Below are 19837 nucleotides of genomic sequence, written 5' to 3' on the forward strand. Positions count from 1 at the left end.
TAAAAATGAGTAGATTTCGCGAAAATGCAGAGGCCTATAACGTAATCTATATGCGAATTGGAAGTATTGATCGGAAATTAAAATTACTATTTTCATCGCCTATGAAAGCAAAAGCAGTATAAGTTGGATGGATGGATGTAACTATAAGAGTACAACAGAGTTGTGAGACATAAATTAGTATTACATGGGAATTTAATGGCGCGAAATATATGTGTAAATAACAGGATACTGTGCCATTTCTTTGATGAAATCAGAAAATGGTAGGTAGAAAACACAAAGGTAGGTGAAATGATAAAGAGAGGTAGCTAATAAAACAATAAACAGATGCGTGTAGAACACACCTTGAACAGTCTGGCCATAAAAAGTGAATATTTAATATGTACATAAAGAAAAACCAAGAATGCACAAGAAAAATACTTCACCGGAAATGTACACGTAGTGAAATATTAATATGAATTCGGAATGATTATTAAGAAAAAAGGAAGATTGGATGCTAATTATCTAAATATTGAGCTTCTGTGTGCGTAGACCAGTTTTCAAAAACATCATACAAAGAACGAAATGTAGGACGATTCTCTGGTCTAGCGTCCCAGCATTTTCGCATAAGATTGTATAAGTCATCAGGACAAGGATGTTCAGGAGTATGAGGACAAGGTAATCGATAACCTTTTTCAACCTCAGCTACTGTCTGACGAGTAGTCATTCCTAGAAGAAAAAACAATGGACAGAATTGAACAAATCAAAAAAAACATTTATGCAATAAGACTATGGAAAAAAAAGTTATGGGTATTTTCCCACATCTGCATGTACAAATTACTTTGGTTACGAGAAAATACCTTTTAGTCAGAAGCAGAATGGAAAAATGCAGGAATAGTTAGACCGATAAATAGTAACAACACAAAACATTTATCGGTCGTACGGGTGAGAAAATATGAGTTGTGTGGATGAGATCCTGTTATGGAAGATAGTTTTGAATATTTGACGAATGATAACATCGTATACTAAAGGATTTTTTAAAATGAATAATATGATGATGGCTGATAGATGAACAGAAACCATACAATGTGATCAAGTGATAGCTGCTCATAAGACTGACTTATCGATGTAATTCAGTTTAATGTAACTGAGCAGCCCTTGTACAAATTAGTGTCGTCAAGCCTTGGGAGACCATTTGATGAAGGCTAGTTTTAATATGAAGGGAAGGATTATCTACACAATAACAATTAGTATTTGAACCATTGTGAAAGTGGAAAGTCACTAAGGAGAAGAACAAATGAGTTGGTTAGTGGTTAGGGAACTTGGGTTTCAAATATCGCAATTTTGAACTCTGCATCACTACTATTCTGAGTTCGACAGTTGATTACTACTATTTAGTTAGTACTAACTATACGAATGAACAACTTATGACTGAGATAGTGAACTTGAGGTCACAGCGCATGGATCGATTAAGATTGCCGACAGTTGATTTCATTAAGAAAAATAAACTATTTCCGAGTTAGATTGTTAATAAGACTCGTATGGATTAATATCTTTACTGATTGTTCAACTTCAAAACAGAAGAACCAAAAATCTATCTCAACATATTCATTGAAAACAGCACATAATTTGAATTTTCTTTCTTTTGTATGATACATTTTTCTTCCACGTCAACATTATAATTGATTACAAAATTGGAAAATTGATCGAAATCGTCTGCAGAATCAAGCTCAACTTATCACTAGACCTTATGCATACATACAAAGTGTGACTTAAAGCCCATTACATAAATCTGTAGCTGGCAAATAACCAACATGAAATAAAAACCACTAAAAATATGCATATTTGATCAGTCTTCGTTGGTATAAGGATGGAACGCGCGCCCTGGCTTTCACTACCAGCCACATTTTATCTAATGTACATACACTTGTATAATAATGGCTGTATCGCGACAATCTGCACAGGATGCTCATATACCAACCAAGACTGATCATCAAACCGCAGTCGAAATTATCAGCAACGGGATGATCCAAACTATTTCAAATTGAATTAAATCTCATACCCGTTGCACAAGTGAGTGACCATATAGATTCAGTAGCTAAGTGGATAACCCGATGGCATGTGAAGCGAACGGTACTCGGTTCGAGTCGTAGGGTGAACATAAACTTTGGGATGCAGGTACACCCAACTGGAGAGTCCCAAGTAGGACGAGATGCACGTCATCAATTCCACTGCTAGCCACATCCCATGTATTCTATATCACTAGAGATGTGTTATCCAGATGAAAGACGAAAAAACACAATTGGATAAATTAATATCAATCCATTTACAACCTGACCCCGATTAAGGAATGAGTTGAATAAAGCTATTCCACATTATCATTATATTTGATTAATCAACAGACCAGAAGGATATTGTACGTAGTTTTGAACTTTATTATGGCTATAAGACAAGAATTTTTAATTATTAGGTCATTGGAGTTAGGTGTTCAAATTTCTTATTCATCATGAATATTCGATGAATGGTTGGCTGCAATATATATATATATATATAGTAAGCAATGAGAAAAGACTTCCCATAAACCAAAATATGTAATGCATAGAAACAAGCTAAGAGTAATCAAAATATCGATATTTTTAGGAATTGAATGCAAAGATTTTGATGAACAACACTGGTTACCTGGATAAGGTGTTCCACCATAAGTGACTATCTCATACATCAATATACCGAACGACCATACATCAGACTTAATGCTAAAGATATGCTGTAAAGCCGCCTCTGGAGCTGTCCACTTAATAGGAAATTTAGTATCTTAAGGGGAGAGAAAGAAAAAAATCAGTCCAACAATTAGATGAACTAAAAAACCAACTTCATATAAATATTGAACTGGTAGGATAAAAAATGTCTTTTTTGTCGTTGTATAAAATATAAGTAGAAAAAATAATAATCAAACTTTTTGCCTTATGTATCTAATTTACATAGAATCTGGGGAATAACTGGAGGTCATAAAAAGTATGAGGCACACAAAAATATTTGCGTGTGGGTTAGGACATTGTTCAGCTGCCTAAACCGAAATAGGTGGTTTTACCAAAAGGTCACTTCCAACGAGTCGTTAACCAGAACGTCTGGTCAAAAAGGCAGTGGAATAACGTTAGGCTTTGTCTTATAGTAGTCAGTGACCAAAAATAAGCTCATAACTCAAACAGAAGGTCCTGGGTTCTATCCTCTGAAGAGGGGTGGTGGTGAATGTGGATTGGTGAGGAGTCCCATAATAGGATGAAACGGCTTTCCAATGCTCTCAGGTTTTTAATAGTGGTCTAAGAGCAGTTCATGATATAAAGTCCATGAAGATCGAAAATAGTTAACCGCCAGGATGAGATTGTTAGGATAACTTCAAAATTTGGGCTTATTTATCTATATCCGTGTTATTTCAAAATGGAGTAAATTGCGATGCCCCTATGAATTAGGTTTTCAGATGTAATTATTAATTAAAGTATTACTTATAAAAACACCTTTCAAAAACGATCTTAACGGTGAAAATTGAACACTATTTGTGCTTATCTTTCAGAAGAAATTGTAAACATTTCGGTTTCATAAATACATTACACAATTACAAGCGAGAAAGTAGGTTTTTCTTACTTGGATCAGCATGAGAATCATCGCTAATAATTTTAGCCAATCCGAAATCTGACACTTTGACTGAGTAATCTTGATCCACTAAGATATTAGCTGCGCGTAAATCTCGGTGAACAGAATTCATTTCTTCTAAATAAGACATACCACTAGCAATCTGTACGATTGAAATTGAGAAAGAAAAAAGTTTAGTCCGGATTTATTTTAATTAAAAAAATGTAGTGAACACTAATGCACAGTCAAACCAGTTGTAACGTAGAACCTGGTACATGTATATGTTGGTTTGAGTTACAATACCTTATTAGCACAGAGATGAAATTGTCAGAGCGAATCCAAGAGTAGTACAGGTAGTAACAGAATTAATGGCAATAGAAAAGATTAAAAATCCATGATACAGTTCTAGAGGGAAATATAAATTATTTAAATCATAAAATAAATTTATGAGGAACTTAGGATCTAGAGGAAGACAAGGAGTGAATGCACCTGCGCCATCGCGAACGATTTTAATCCATGTCAAAGTCTGTAACGATTGGTTATGATAATTACGTGGACCCCAACCCGGTAGTCTGCACCTACCTACATGGCTCAAACCAAATAGTCTGTGGATTGATGTCATGTCTTAGTTGGGCAACCCTTAGCTCTCTTTCAACCTATGCTTACATCAGGCATATCGCGCATCAAGATAGTTGGTGGATGAGCATACGCAAAACATGTCTTAACCATCTCAGTCAATACAGATTCATCATGCTATCAATTGATTTGGCATACTTACGTAGTCCTCTGCATCTAACCTTAAAATTGGTAGTTCGATTGTACCAAAATATAGGAGCAACGCTTCGAAGACAACTATGATCGAACACTATTGACCTACGAATACTCCCTATTTTTAGAGGCCATGTTCTATATACGCGGCTCAGTAAATAGGTATCAGCTTGTACATTCGAGCTTTTTAAGGTAGACTATTTTCAGGTAAGGTTTACACGGCAGTACGCGATGTGAAAAGCAACAGTGGATCACATTTCAATAACACATAAGGGGCTTGACGTGAACTGTTTGAAAGTAGTATATATATATATATATATATATATTTCGTGCTGTTTGGCACTCGTCAGAAAGATGTGCCAGTAATCTTGGTAGAGCTGGTGAACTTTGGGGCAATCAAGTTATTCGTATCAGAAATACAACCCGAAATTTACGATGTTGAATTTGAGGAATCAACACCCAGATTGTTATTGAACACTAATCTATGAAATCTTCACCAGAAAAAGACATCGTATTTTCAACATAAGACTATCTTTCTTGTCAGTTTAATTATTGTGCCAATTAGCTTCATCATTATTTAATTTACAGGTAAAAACAGGGATGGGAAGTTAATAAATAAAAACAAACGAGATATTATAATTTAGCCTTTGAAGATGGTAAACACTTAAATGAACAAAAGCAAAAACTGGCTGTACAAATAACTTAAAATAGTAACAAGAAGGTACACACACCTGTGCCATTATATCAATTAAATCATCCAAAGTCAATTTATGCCCTTCTTCTGTACGTAAAAAATCATATAAAGCTCCTTTACGCATTAATTCAGTAATAATATAAACTGGTTGGTCTTCCGGTTCAGTACATACGCCCAAAAGTTGAACAATACGTGGATGATGAAAAGCATGCATGAGGCGTGCTTCTTCAATAAATCGACTACGATCTGTAGGATCGAGTCTCATTTTAACTGCTACTTCAACTGAACCATTCCATTTAGCTAAATATACTTCTCCAAATGTACCTTGACCAAGCTTTCGAATTCTTGTTATGCTATCACGGTTAATTTCAAAATCACGAAATTGCACTGGTGGACGGTATGCACGTGGGCATGGGATAGACAATCGACAGCATAAACCATCTGGGTGTACTGTAAAACAAAATATTCGTACCATATTTAGGTGAATGAGAAAAATATTTTAAGAACTGATTGGAATTAATGACTATGAAAATAATTTAGAAAGAAAAATCTCTTTCCCCAAAATGTCAATACATTCCTTAGTATTTGGAACAAATTTACGAGGTACTGACATTTCATTTAAGCTTTATTTATTCCATAAAACAAATAACCCAATCAAAAAAAGACCGTTTTATCAAGTTAGTTAGTTCACTAGTATGTAGTTAATGGGACTACCATACGCAGGCTGTACTAAACTGTCACATCCTAACGGAGAATAAATGAATGGTATCTGCTAGGAATTATTTATGGACTATTATTACATATTTTTATTGGATAATTGTTATATATATATATATATATATATTCGCATTCCTTTCATTTGACCTACTGAGTATTACGATACGACTTATGTTGAAATTATTCCCGATTTATTAGTTACAATCTCTCACAATCACAACCACTTTTGGTTTGATCTTGTATAATTGTTATTTCCTATTTTATGGCGTGATGAGGTTGGATTTGCTTGTATATAAACTGCGTATGTCTGAAATGCATGATTCATACAGTAGAAACTGAGATTGTGTTCTGAACTCGACGGGCAGGGCTAAGCGAGAAAAACCAATAAAGACACAGAGTTGACTTTAGGCTGCTCGTACTGGTTAACGCGTCACTGGTTCGGCACAAGGCCAAGGTCGTATAAGTCGGTGTTCTAATTGGCGATTTAGTCACGTGACAATTAACAGGGCTATAAGAACATAACATAAACATCACAATGAAAGCTTTTCACATTAATTAATTGCTCACAACGGTATAACAGTCGAAGTATTGGTCAAGCCTATAACTTCCGATGGTATTATTTACATCGACTTAATGACGATGGGAGTATATGACTGATGTCATTTAGTAAGTGTTGATGTGTTTCGGTCTGCTATGGACTAGTAAAATAAAATGACAGAATATTATATTTTATCCTAGAAGTTCAAGTTTTATTCTTACAGCTAAATTTAGCCTCCCCTTAAGTTATAATAGACGATTATATCCAGTTAAATTTTAAAATTTTCCAAATACTTTGATTTTACACTCACTTTCCTTTAATTAGATATTTGTTGATTCGTCGGCTAGTGTTATTAGATTACTGAGTTCCAATCTTATCTCATTACCGTTTTATTCTGAGAATTCACTCCATGTTCTCTGTGTTTAGTCTATTCTTACTTTCATAAATTTTTCTATTACGTCAACTATTTTGTTAACTTATCAATTTCATCTCAATGTGTCAATTTGGTATTACAACCTGGGCTGATGGATATTGCTGTCAGTTCTTAGACTGATGATAACTAACCGACTGGTTATCATCAGTCATCAGCAACATTAGTATCATATTTCAGAGGAAATTATTTAACTCAAGATGGAAGTGAACGGATTATTTGGTACAAAGGAACTTGTATACAGTGAAGCTTTTGACTTTACAGAAACCACTGTTACTGAATAACAGAAATAAAAAACTCCGATGTTTGTTTCCCCATATTATTCCAAATCAAATAAGCTTGAAAATAAATAAATCACTCTTGTATCACACTGAATTTTTCAAAAGATACTGATCTAAAACAATTTCCAAATTACAGCTGAGAAAACAATGATATGTAGTTAATATTATCTATCCTAAAAGCTATAGTCAAAATAAAAGCTGTATAAAAATGTGAGGACGAATAAATTTCCTGAATAATATAATCTTACTTACTTCCCTACGCCTGTTAACACTCATGGAGGAAAATGGGCCGCTTACCAGGATTCTGCATCGAACTCTGTCCTGAACAATCCTTTCCAGTTGCTATTGATCCTTTTGGTGTTTGCTTCCAATTCCTGACTCAATGTGTTCTTTGTCCTTCCTCTTTTCCGCTTTCCTTCCACATTCCAAGTTAGGGCTTGCCTCGTGATGCAGTTTGGTGATTTTCTCAATGTGTGTCCTACCCACCTCCAACGTCTTTTTCTAATTTCCTCCTCACATGGAAGCTGGCTTGTTCTGTCACATAGTAGGCTGTTGCTGATGGTATCCGGTCAACGGACATTCACTATCTTGCGTAGACAATTATTTGTAAATACTTGTACCTTTTTGATGATGTTTGTGGTAGTTCCCCAAGTTTAAGCTCCGTACAGTAGAACTGTCTCAACGTTCGTATTGAGGATTCTGGTTATGATATTGGTTGGCAGTTGTTTCGAGTTTCATATGTTCTTCAACTGTAGGAATGCTGTCCTTGTTTTGCCAATCCTCGCCTATACGTCTGTATCAGATCCTCCACGTTCATCGATGATGCTGACGAGATAAGTGAATGTTTCCACCTCTTCCAGAGTTCCTTCATCAAGTGTGATTGAATAGGCGTTCTCCATGTTGCATTTGAGGATCTTGGTTTTCTCTTGTGTATGCTGTGGTGTACAGATGCAGAGGCTGCTGCTACACTGTTCATGTTGACTTGCATTTGTTGGTGTGTATGGGATAGAAGGGTAAGATCATCTGCGAAGTCCAAATCGTCTAATTCCATCCTACCTGTCCATTTTATTCCGTGCTTCCTGTCAGATGTCCAGTTCTTCACAATCTAGTCAACCACCAGAAGAAAGAGAAAGGGGAGAGTAGGCAGCCTTGTCTGACTCCGGTCCTCACTTGGAGTGCGTCTGTTAGCTGTCCTCCGTGCACCACTTTGCACTGTAGTCCGTCGTATGAAGTCCGGATGATGTTGACGATCTTCTCAGGTACACCATAGTGTCGAAGAGGTTCCCATGATGTTCTCCTATCCACATTGTCAAATGCTTTCTCATAATCAAGGAAGTTGATGAGTAGTGACGAGTTCCATTCAATCGATTGTTCAACGATGAACCGTAGTGTCGCGATTTGTCTGTGCACGATCGATGCTTACAAAGTCCTCCATGGTAGTTTCTTCTTCTTTCAGTGGATCCTGTAAGGCTTGGAACATGTTGTTGAGAGTTATCTTGAATTCGTTGAGTTTGTCAGCATGTCGAAGGAAGGCTGTATTGAATCTTTGTAATACTGTTTCTCCAGTTGTCCATTGCTTCTTTAGCTTCAGTTTCATCTTGACAACCACCAGGTGGTGATCTGAAGCTATGTCAGCTCCTCTCCCGCTTCTCGTGTCTTCCACTAACCTTGTGAATTTTTTACTGATGCAATTATTATTTATTTATTTATTATTTATTTAAACACATAAATATTGGTACAAGGAAGCACCAGATATATATGCACCATACAAATCTCATCCGATTTGCTTGAGGACTGTGATACTGTCCAGGTGCTCAAACTGAAGCAGGTGGTTTTCTTAGGGGGCCACACCCGGAGCCTTTGACCGAACGATCTGATCCACAAGGCAGTGGAGCATCGTGAGGAGATGCATTCCCATGGTAGCCGGTGATCAACGATTGATTCGTACGCCATTGGTTTCCTCAGGATACTGGAGCCCATGTGCACCATTGGTTTGGAATCAGGGTTTTCCAACTCCCCTAGGTGGATTCTCTATATCCACCAACCCGGTTAAAGCGCCGGACACTCGCTTTTCGTCCTCTCAATTTCGTAAACAACACGCCCGCCACGAGAAGGCAGTGAGTAGGACCTCCCTGACAGAGGCTATATATTCGCTGGCCATGTGATAGCATTTCGAGAGGGAGAGCAGACTCTCCCCACTCTCGGTCGTACCAGGGCATTTGGGGGCTAATAGGAATGATATCATCATATCCGGTGTTGTCCACTCCGACTTTGGCGTTAAGATCTCCCATCAGGTTGGTGTGATCCTTTCCTAAGTGCTTCAATATAATCGATTGCAGCCTCGAGTGGAACTGATCTTTATTGTCGTCGTTGCTATATTCGGTGGGTGCATAACGTTGGATAACGTCCATCATAATTCCCTTCTTCTTTCTTTTGAAGGATGCTTTGATGATCCTGGGTCCATGAGATTCCCATCCGATAAGTGCATTTCGTGCTTCTTTGGATAGCATTAGAGCAACTCCCTGAGTGTGTGAAGCATTTTATTCTTCGTGACCGGAGTACAGCAGCACCTCTCTCGAATCTATCCTTTGCTGCCCAGCTTGGGTCCAATGACTTTCACTGATTTCGAGAACCGTCAAGTTGTATCTCCTGATTTCCGCTGTTATTTGACTGGCCCTCCAGGTTTCTCACTTTGTCCGAACATTCTATGTACGTATAAAAATTGTTGCTCTAGTTGTTAGAAGGGGCATCGTGCTTGGTGACTGCCGAAGGATCTCGGCCTTCACCATGAAGCTTCAAATATCTTCTGAAAGAAGATCCTTCAACTTCCAGGACAGAGTTTAAATGGTTTAAATTGTTTATTCTGATTTGTATTATTTTAGCAAGGTTGTTTTCTACGAGATGGGTTTGCTGACTCCACTCCCAACCCTCCTCCTATACTCCGGCTTGAGACCAGCAGTAACCCTAGATCTACAAGCGGAGTTTGAATAATGTAATGCTTATAACAAATTATAGAAATAAAATTATGTGAAATATCTAACATTATACCTGTATAATAATTTACGAGGTCCTGAATATTCGGGAAGGTCGTGCGAATACTAATAAAGAAGCCACCGTTATTATCAAGTATCCGAATGCGGTAGTGTTTGACAACCCACATATTTTTTTCGGAGTCATAATGTCGAACAGAGAGTGCATAATTTTGGGTTTCTAGATCAAAATAAGAAAAAACTGAAACAGATGATGTTCATACAGAAAAGGGTGGAACAAGGTTAAGACTTTAGCATGAATATAAGTGCTTTCCATAAAGTAAGGATGATTCAGTGACTTGTTAATAGATTGCTTTTTTTAATATGTAATTGCGCAGTACGGACGACAGTAGCAACAGTGTTTTTTTTACCTTAGCTATTTGTACTTTCAGGTGATGAAACAAGACACACAGGAACCCTTTCACTTTATTCAAGTTTAAAACTACATGCGTAGACAGATAGATATAACGTAGTACCCAAGTTACTGAGCTTCAGCAGTTGAAAGATATTCTATCAAGCAGCACAAAATAAAGATAAGTATTACGGAGATTAAAGGTGAAAGAAAACAGTGAAAGCATAAGACAGAGTATATAATAATATGGTGTTAAAAGCCTAAGGGGAGAAAAATATATAAGATATCTATGTCACAATGACCAACTATAGGGCACACTAAATGAAATCCCAAACTACGAATCCAATTTCTATTACTTATCCTGACTGCAATTCCTAAATTACCACAAATACAACTTGAAATAATTTGTGGGATTCACCCCTGGTCAATTTTTTAGTCTACTATTACGACAGCCAGCAAATGAGTGGCTGGAAAAGTCTAGTATGTTACAGTTCATAAAGCTCCATAAATTTACCAATATACAAATATTTGAGGGGAATTTTTCCAGATAAACATATCTTAAGAATTGCAAGGAGAAAGTCCTGAAGACGATCAAAGATTGAGGATGTGAAATGACGGATGTAGATAGGCCTAAGGAATATAGATTCCCTATTGAATGTAAATTATCATTTTCGTTTTATAAGACAATTTGACGGTTTTTGTTATGACTATTTAAGTTATTTATTTGAACACAAACACTGGCACGAGGGGCCACCAAATACATATGCATCACACAATGAGGTTGTGAAGAGATAGAGAATGGAGGGTCAGTATAATAAAAGAGCAACAATCAACAAAAATTAGTGTATAACAGTGAAATAATAATAATAGAAGCCGTTTAGTTACGATATATACAGCCAGAAAAGAATTCTCTCAGTTAAGGAAGTTACGTTTACTTTCATGAAGAAAGTAAAAGAAAGTTAATGCAGGATTGCTACTGGCTTTTATTCTGAGTCATGTCTGATAACGTTTCAAGCCAATGTGTTGCATCGTATTTAGGACCCCAACCTGGGAGTTGTGAAGGTCCAACAGAAGTCAGCCCTGCACAGCTTCCCTGCATACCCCGACACCAAGTCGTGCAATAACCACCTTTCCGCTTTTTCTAACCGGTCCCAGAGTCGGCAAATAATGCACAATGTAGAATTCGTAAGACATGTCTAAGCCACTCTTTACACAAACGACGGATGGGGTTAGAATAAGTAGACCCTAAATATAAACACCTTGCCTTATCCCACGGATTTTCGTCTTCGGCGATAAGGTCTCAACATATACGGAACTAACACAACAATTAATCACAAAAAGGTCGTGTGTGGCCGGCCTCAAGCAGTTGTCCCTTGGACACTACGATCACACTCTCAGGTCACTAAGACCAACTCTAACCCAATTTCCTTTTCACGTACCTTTAAGAGAACCCTTCCACAGTGTGAGCAACCGGGAAGTGATAACTGTTCTCATAACTCCAACAACACTAAAGATCACTGTATTCATAATCGATTTTCCTCTTCAATTCCTATTATTCCTCTTACCTCGGCTATCAACTCTAAACTTCCTCTTCAAATGTCACCGCGGCCAACGATTCTAGTGGGCGTAATATTGTTCAAAGTTTACTGAAACCCCTCTCCAAACTACACATTGGAGCCTTCAACGTACGTACCTTATGTCGAATAGGCCAGCAGACCTCCTTGGCTAATGACCTAGAATCTCGTCCCATTGATGTATGCTGTGTCTCCGAAACACACATACAGGATCCTGGTGTGGTGATTCACTTGACCTCACCTCGCCAAAATGCACAGCCGACGAAATACACCCTCCATGTATCTGGCGACCCTATGGCTAGTTCTCGTGGACTGGCAGGTGTAGGCATAGCACTTAGTACAAGGGCAGAACAAGCACTGTTAGAATGAATCCCCGTCAACAGTCACCTGTGTGCTGTCCGGCTAAATGGCTCCGCAAGAACTCGGAAGGATAGGGACACAAGTCGTTGCCTTTTTGTCGTTTCTGCCTGCGCTCCCACTGACTGCAGCCTGGATGAAGTGAGTGGTGACTTTTACAGAAAGCTCTCTGAGCTTCTTCAGAAAGCTAAGCGCCCAAACATAGTACTCGTAGCGGGTGACTTTAATGCCCAATTAGTTAGCTTAAACCAAAAAGAAAGACATTTAGGTGGGTATTTTAGTATTCCGGCTCAGCGAACAGAGAATGGTGACGGTCTGTTGCAACTGTGATCAGACAATCGTTTATTTCCAACAAGCACTTATTTTAAGCATAAGGAGAGACAGGGTCTAACACGGCGACCCCCTGCAGCAAACCAACGATGGACCCAAATAGACTATATTACCATCAGTCATCGTTGGAGAGGCTCGATAGAAGACTGTCGCTCGTTCTGGAGTACATGTTTAGACTCTGATCACGCTTTAATACAAACACGCATTTGCTTGAGCCTCACTGGAAGCAAAAAAGCCACATTGAGAAGACCCATTAGAGTTGAAATCAGCGATGAGAAAGTCAAAGGTAAATTCCATTAACACCTGAAGTCACACTTAGGCAATTTCCAAAGCGAGGCTGACCCAGGTACTTTTATTGCTTAGTATTCTCAGACACTTCACTCGACAAGCCCCCAAATCAGAACACGGTTGAACAGGAATGTAATTATATTTCAAATAAAAAGGTTGGATGGAAGTAGGAGTCACAATAAGAAAAACGTAAGTATACTTATAACTTTTACACAGTACTCTAGGGTCTTCACCAAATCTCTACTAGCACTGAGTGGTTAGAAAATAGCCAATCAACCTGCCCCATCACAATCCTGCACGCGATATGCTTTAATCCAATCTGTATCCCACTAACAGAAAGATGTACGAACAGCTACGGAAACAGCAGCGACATCTATCAGTGATTTGAACCAAAGGGTCACGAAAAACCAGTGGATTTCTGCTAAGTCTATTGCACAAATAGATTCTTGTAAACTCATCCCATCAGGTTCCGATCACGATGAAGAGCGAAAACAAATGAGATCTAGGTTAACCAAAAGTCTACAGAGCCATCGTGGGCAACAAAAGCAAAAGAGATGGAAAAGGCAGCGACTGTAGGTAACACCAGACAGCTTTTCAAATCAATAAAAGAAACTGGAATTAAGAAGTCTAGTGTAAGTGAGACGATCTCGGAAAAAAGACGTCACTCTTATTTACTTTCAGTCCAGACGTTTAGAACGATGGTTGGAACACTAATGAGCAGTTTAGCTGGCCTTCGGCTACTCTACGGATACCCACTATTTCCAAACAACTTGGATGGAACATTGAAATAGGACTTCCGACTCTAATTGAGGTTCAAAAGGCTATAACTAATCTGAACACATACATATTGGTACAAGGAAGCACCAGATACATATGCGCTACACAAACCTTATTTGAATTGTGAGGGCTGTGATACTGTCCAGGTGCTCAAACTGAAGCAGGTGGTTTTCTTAGGGGGCCACACCCGGAGCCTTTGACCGAAAGATGATTCACAAGGCAGTGGAGCACCGTAAGGAGACGCAGTCTCATGGTAGCCGGTGACCAACAATTGATTCATACGCCATTTGTTCCCTCAGGATACTGGAGCCCATGTGCACCATTGGTTTGGAATCAGGGTTTTCCAACTCCCCTAGGTGGATTCTCTATATCCACCAACCCGGTTAAAGCGCCGGACACTCGCTTTTCGTCCTCTCAATTTCGTAAACAACACGCCCGCCACGAGAAGGCAGTCAGTGGGACTTCCCTGGCAAAGGCTACATACGCGTGACGATATGGGAGCATTTCGAGAGGGAGAGCGGACTTCCCCCGCTCTCGGTCATACCAGGGCATTCGGGGGCCATAGCTAATCTGAATCGAGGAAGAGCAGCTGGTCTAGATGGTTTGGCTCCAGAAGTCTTCAAGTATGGTGGTCCAATTTTAGCGATTAGGTTGACTAATATTTTAGCTAAAATCTGGAAGTTGGACGTAATTCCGTCTTACTGGTCACAATCACTGATTGTCGCAATATATAAGAAGGGGTCAAAATCATCCTGTGATAACCATAGAGGAATTAGTTTGACTAATATAGTGTCTAAAATACTAGCCTCAATAATTATCGGGCGCATAACAAAGACTCGTGAACTACAAACACGAGAAAATCAGGTAGGCTTCAGACCTGGTCGTGGCTGCATCGGCCACACATTCACTATTCGTCAGGTTTTAGAACACAGACATGCCTGTCAGCGTCCGAAAATGGTCTTTCTTGACTTAAAAACAGCATCCGACTCTGTAGACCGAGAGGTTCTGTGACATTGTCATTGAAAGGTGTACCTCAGAACTATATAAACCTTGTGAAGGCTCTTTACTTGAACACTAATAATTGAGTCAGAGCTCATAGCGAACTGTCATCTGATTTTGCAACCCGAAGTGGTGTCCGACAAGGCTGTCCACTATCCCAATTTTTGTTTAATTTTATTACAGACCTACTGCTAGGAAATAACTCGTCGACTGAATTTTCCGACAGAGGAGAAGGCGAGATATCTGACCATCAATTAAAATAACGAGTGTACTAAGTAGCAAATCGTTTTGCTTTGCTTTACGGCTACGAAACGTGGTCACTAGAAGTAGAGAATACTCGTAAGTTACTAGTATTTATTTATTAAAACATTAGTACCAGGAGGCACCAAATATATATGCGCCACACTTCGTGATTCGATTTGAACTTTAACCACAGTCGTTAATCCTAATCTTAAAACTTAAGCTCTCCCTTGTTCCATTCGAGCAGTGGGGTTAGGCAGGGTTGCCCAATCTCACCATTCCTCTTCAACTTTGCCATCGACGACATCCTGGAAACAGCTCTGATGGATGTAAGTGATGGCGGTGTGGATCTGCTGCCTGGAGAACAACTTCTCGACGTCGAGTATGCGGATGATATTGTCTTACTGTGCGATAATGCCCAAGGCATACAATCCGCACTTAATCAGTTGGCAATCAGTGTCCACAGGTACGGCATGTGCTTTGCGCCCTCCAAGTGCAAGGTACTCCTACAAGACTGGCAGGATTCTCATCCTGTACTCACCCTAGATGGTGAGGAGATTGAAGTAGTTGAGAAGTTCGTGTATCTAGGTAGCTACATAAGTGCTGGTGGGGGCGTGACTGATGAGATCGATGCACGTATAATGAAAGCCAGAGCGGCTTATGCCAATCTGGGCCATCTTTGGCGCCTTCGTGATGTTGGTCTGGCTGTAAAAGGTCGGATCTACAACGCGTCGGTGAGAGCAGTTTTGCTCTATGCTTGTGAAACCTGGCCTCTCCGAGTTGAGTCAGTCAGTCAGTCAGTTACAACGTAGAACTTCGTACATACGTACATCAGTTCGAGTTGCCATACCACATTAGCACAGAGATGATGTTATCGATTCAAATCCCATATTGGTAGAAGTAGTAAGAGTATAAGTATTATGTGAAAGATAAGGGTTTGAAGATGTTATTGAAGGAGTATAATACGGTGGCAACACCATGTTAGTAATGCAGAGGTTCGGCATCGTGTGCTCGGGCACAGAGACGATAACTCAATTGGTGTCACCATCTTGAAACACCGACTTCGGTGGCTTGGACATGTTTCACGAATGTCGTCCCAGAGACTTCCACGTCGTACATTATTTGCCGACTCTGGGACTGGTTGGAAAAAGCGGAGAGGAGGTCAGTGTATGACATGGTGTCGTGGCATGAAAGAAAGCTGCAAAGGGCTAGCTTCTGTTGGTCCTTCACGACTCCCTGGCTGGGGTCCGAGAGATGGTGCAACACAGTGGCTAGAGACGTTATCGGATATGGCTCAGAATAGAAGCCAGTGGCGATCCTGCTGTAACCTTCTTCTACTTTCTTTATAAAGAGTGATTATAACTTTCCTAACTGAGAGAGCTCTTCTGGTTGTACATTTCAGTTCCCCCATCATTACTCTTATCTTCTCTTCTTTTTTCATCCTTTTTTCTTCCTTATGTATACGCATCTTCTTCCTTCTCCTCCCATTCTCATTATTTTGTGTGGCGCATATGTATCCGGTGCCCTTTGTACCAATATATATGATTAAATAAATAAATAATAACCTTCTAACAATAAATTATTTACTCACAATTTTACGTGATCAGCGTAATTAACTCATATTTATTTATCTATATTTATTTGAACACATAAATATTGGTATAAAGGGGCACCAGATATATATGCGCCACACAAATCTCATCTGATTTGTGTGAGGGCTGTGATACTGCCTGAATGCCCAAACTGAAACAGGTGGTTTACCTAATGGGCCACTCATCGAACCTTTGATCTAGAGGTCTAATCCACAAAGCAGTGGAGCAACGTTAGGAGATGCAGTCCCATGGTAGACGGTGACAAACAATAGGTTCATACATCATTTGTTCTCTCAAGATCTTGGATTTCATGTGCACCACTGGTTTGGAATCGGGGTTTTCCAACTCCTTTTTTACTCAACTGGGTTGCAGATATGGTCTTTAGCCTGAAGAATCTCTTACCAACATAGATACTAGTGATTAACAGCATAGAACCTGAAATGAGTATGGAACGTCACAAGTTGCTACGCTTCACATCAACAGACCAAGAAGTGAACTGGATGAAAAGTGAATGATCAGATGGTATAGTCCTCTTTCGTGAATATGAGGACAAAATTAAGTCTTTCAAACTATTTGAGTAACAGCAGATGTTTGGGATATTCTACGTCTTTTAAATGCAAAACGCTGCTTTGGAAATCTGTGCTAATACTTAAACTGACTATAGGGAACATTGTTAAGCACGTTGACTGCATTATATATCTAGGGAGTTTCACTATACATACATCTTAAGTCTCAGCGGAGATGTCAGTCCCGTCGAAAATCCCAGGAACTTAGTTTATAAGTATGATCGTTGAGAGTACAAGGGATGCATAAGCTACATGCAATTGATTATGGGTGTTTGAAGCATTGCTCGAGCATGCTAAGGTCACTAGGAGCTATTCTGATATTAAATGTATGATACCAGGTAGACGGTAGAGACTGGAGTAAGGCATCAATAAAGACCAGGCTAAATTTTTAATTGTTACAAGTCACGAAATTTTATATCAGCCGATTAAAAAGATGAAACGACAGGTTTATACAACAATGTCAATGAAAAATAAACTAGGTTTAAATACATTTTAATAAAAAATACTACCGACTTGGTATGAAAAGAATGGAATAATACATAGCTGGATATTTCGAAAAAGTTAGAATCAATGCATTTACGTCCCAGAGGCCGTTGAATCACATCAACTAAGATCTGCAACTCTTAGCTACAACTAACTCGTGAGTCCCAAAACAGAAAGTTCCTGGTAATCAAGTTAATGTCTCCACCTATCTTGGTCTGGTTTTAAATCTGTTGGCAAAGTAGTCGCTGGGACACACTATGCATGGGCACGATTGCAAAATGACCTGACCCTTTCAAGTGCCATGGAAGTGTCCCAAAGCAGTTTCAATAAATAATTCGTTACTTTCCGTTTACGATTAATGGCTAGTTGCTTTTTTATAGCTGATCTACTACTAGACCTACATTTCAGCTGAAAATATCCACAAGAAGTCGTTCCGTAAAACACTAACAAAATGAAGTCGCCTGATCGCCTTGAGCAATTGTGAAAGTATATATGGGATGCGTTTCCCTCAAACCGCGATTTTGTTCTAAGATCCGCCACAACTTACGCAGTCTAATAATGAGGGAATGAAGTGATTAGGACGGACAACCACTCCACTTGTCTCAGAATTTTGGTTACTTTTGGTGAGATGATGTCCAACGAAATCTTCACATCGATTCGGAAATCTCGCTTTACTTTTGGAGAATTCCGTTACTTATAGGATCGGTTGGATGTCCATTTACTAACGATATATACATATATATATACATGGCGCGTATAATAAAGTGACAAGCAGGAGAAAATTGACCATGAAATGACCAGTGATAAACGTCGATACTTAGTTACCAAACCACAATTTTGACCCAGTGACTCTAAAGAAGTCAAGGGTGTTATATACTTATTTCTAATTTCATACATAAGTCTTAAGTGGTGATTATATAGATCTAACATTTCTAAAATACGGCAACTTATTCACGATGTCTCTCGTTTGAAGTGATACAAGAAATACTATTACACAAAGGTCAAATTTCCAAATAACTCACCCGAACTAGGTCTAATAAGGTATGTTCCTTTGGGGTTCCCCACTAACAAAAGTTTTCGATCAGCTTCACGGCGACCTATGTTATACCAAGCATCCAAACTAGTTGGAAGTCCATCATTCAGACAGACGTAGTTACTAGGTATGTATCCACTAATTCCAGTGTCGGAATGTCTCGCAAACCACCATGCATCAGACATACCAGATATAACAAACATTATATCTCCTTTCTGAAACGAGAGGTCATCTTGGTTGTGGCCCTGATATGAATAAAGAGCGCGAACCTGTACCAAAGGTCTCGCTTGGACCCCACTCCCACCCGGAGACACGGTAGATATTGCTGACGTGATTGCATCATTTTGGGCAGCTAAACAAGTCATATGCGCATCAGTCACAACATTCCTCGAGACGGTAAGAGAACTTTTAGGGCCGAGGTTGTACAGTGTCAGTTGGTTGACGTTCGTTGGAGCAATGTCGGCGGTGGTCCCATTATTCGGAACTTCGAGTGTTTGGTGACAAAGGTACTTCGCCGTTTTGTTTGCAGTCGTTGGAGTCGAACCTAGGTAATAATGCGACCCCCCATCGCTTTGATTTTGTTTCGGACTCCTTTGAAGACACAAACAAATTCCCATAATGAGAGATAATTATTATTCTTTGTTTGGTGCTTTTAGTGTGGCCATTGACTATCACAAAAAGCATTCAGCTAATGTGAAAATGCACGAAGAGCCATGGTCATCGTAGCTGGCCTTGGACATAACATTGGCAGAAACACCAGGGTGTTTATTTAAACAAACAACCAAGAAGTGTCTACATAAATATGTTAGATATCTTATCATAATATCCGCCAAATTTGGAGGATAAATGTCTTAGAAAAGGTGAATTTGTCTTTATTTTGAGAAAAAAGACCTTGCTGTTTTCACAGTTATAAATAGGCTTCGCATCTGTTACACTAATGCCCGAAGCTTGTACACTAAGCGATCGGAACTAGGTATACAGGTTTATTCTACAAAACCAGACATAATCTAGGTCACGGAAACTTGGATGACTTATAAGGACACTAGACTGCTCATACCGGTCGAACGTCGTTGGTTTGGCACAATACCAAGATTGGACTAGTAGTATGTCGATTGGCGCTTAAACCACGTGATAATAAGCCGGGCTTAAAGTCACAACATATAGTTACTCAATAGTTATGCAATAA

At 39.1% G+C, this 19837-nt stretch overlaps 1 protein-coding gene across 1 annotated transcript; it reads right to left on the minus strand.

Annotated features, from left to right (window-relative positions):
• Nucleotides 1-493: 493 nt before the first annotated feature.
• On the minus strand, nt 494-19172 carry Smp_006920 (tyrosine kinase; the record flags this gene model as incomplete). Its single annotated transcript, XM_018791199.1, has 6 exons — nt 18641-19172; nt 10080-10241; nt 5103-5515; nt 3616-3766; nt 2656-2787; nt 494-705 (listed from the first exon to the last, which is right to left on the minus strand). The coding sequence occupies exons 1-6, from the start codon at nt 19014-19016 to the stop codon at nt 494-496; spliced, it is 1446 nt and encodes a 481-aa protein (XP_018645611.1). The 5' UTR covers nt 19017-19172.
• Between the last annotated feature and the right edge of the window lie 665 nt (nt 19173-19837).

This window comes from Schistosoma mansoni (assembly GCF_000237925.1).
Source record: "Schistosoma mansoni, WGS project CABG00000000 data, chromosome 3 unplaced supercontig 0192, strain Puerto Rico, whole genome shotgun sequence".
In the NCBI taxonomy this organism is placed as follows: Eukaryota; Metazoa; Platyhelminthes; class Trematoda; order Strigeidida; family Schistosomatidae; genus Schistosoma; species Schistosoma mansoni.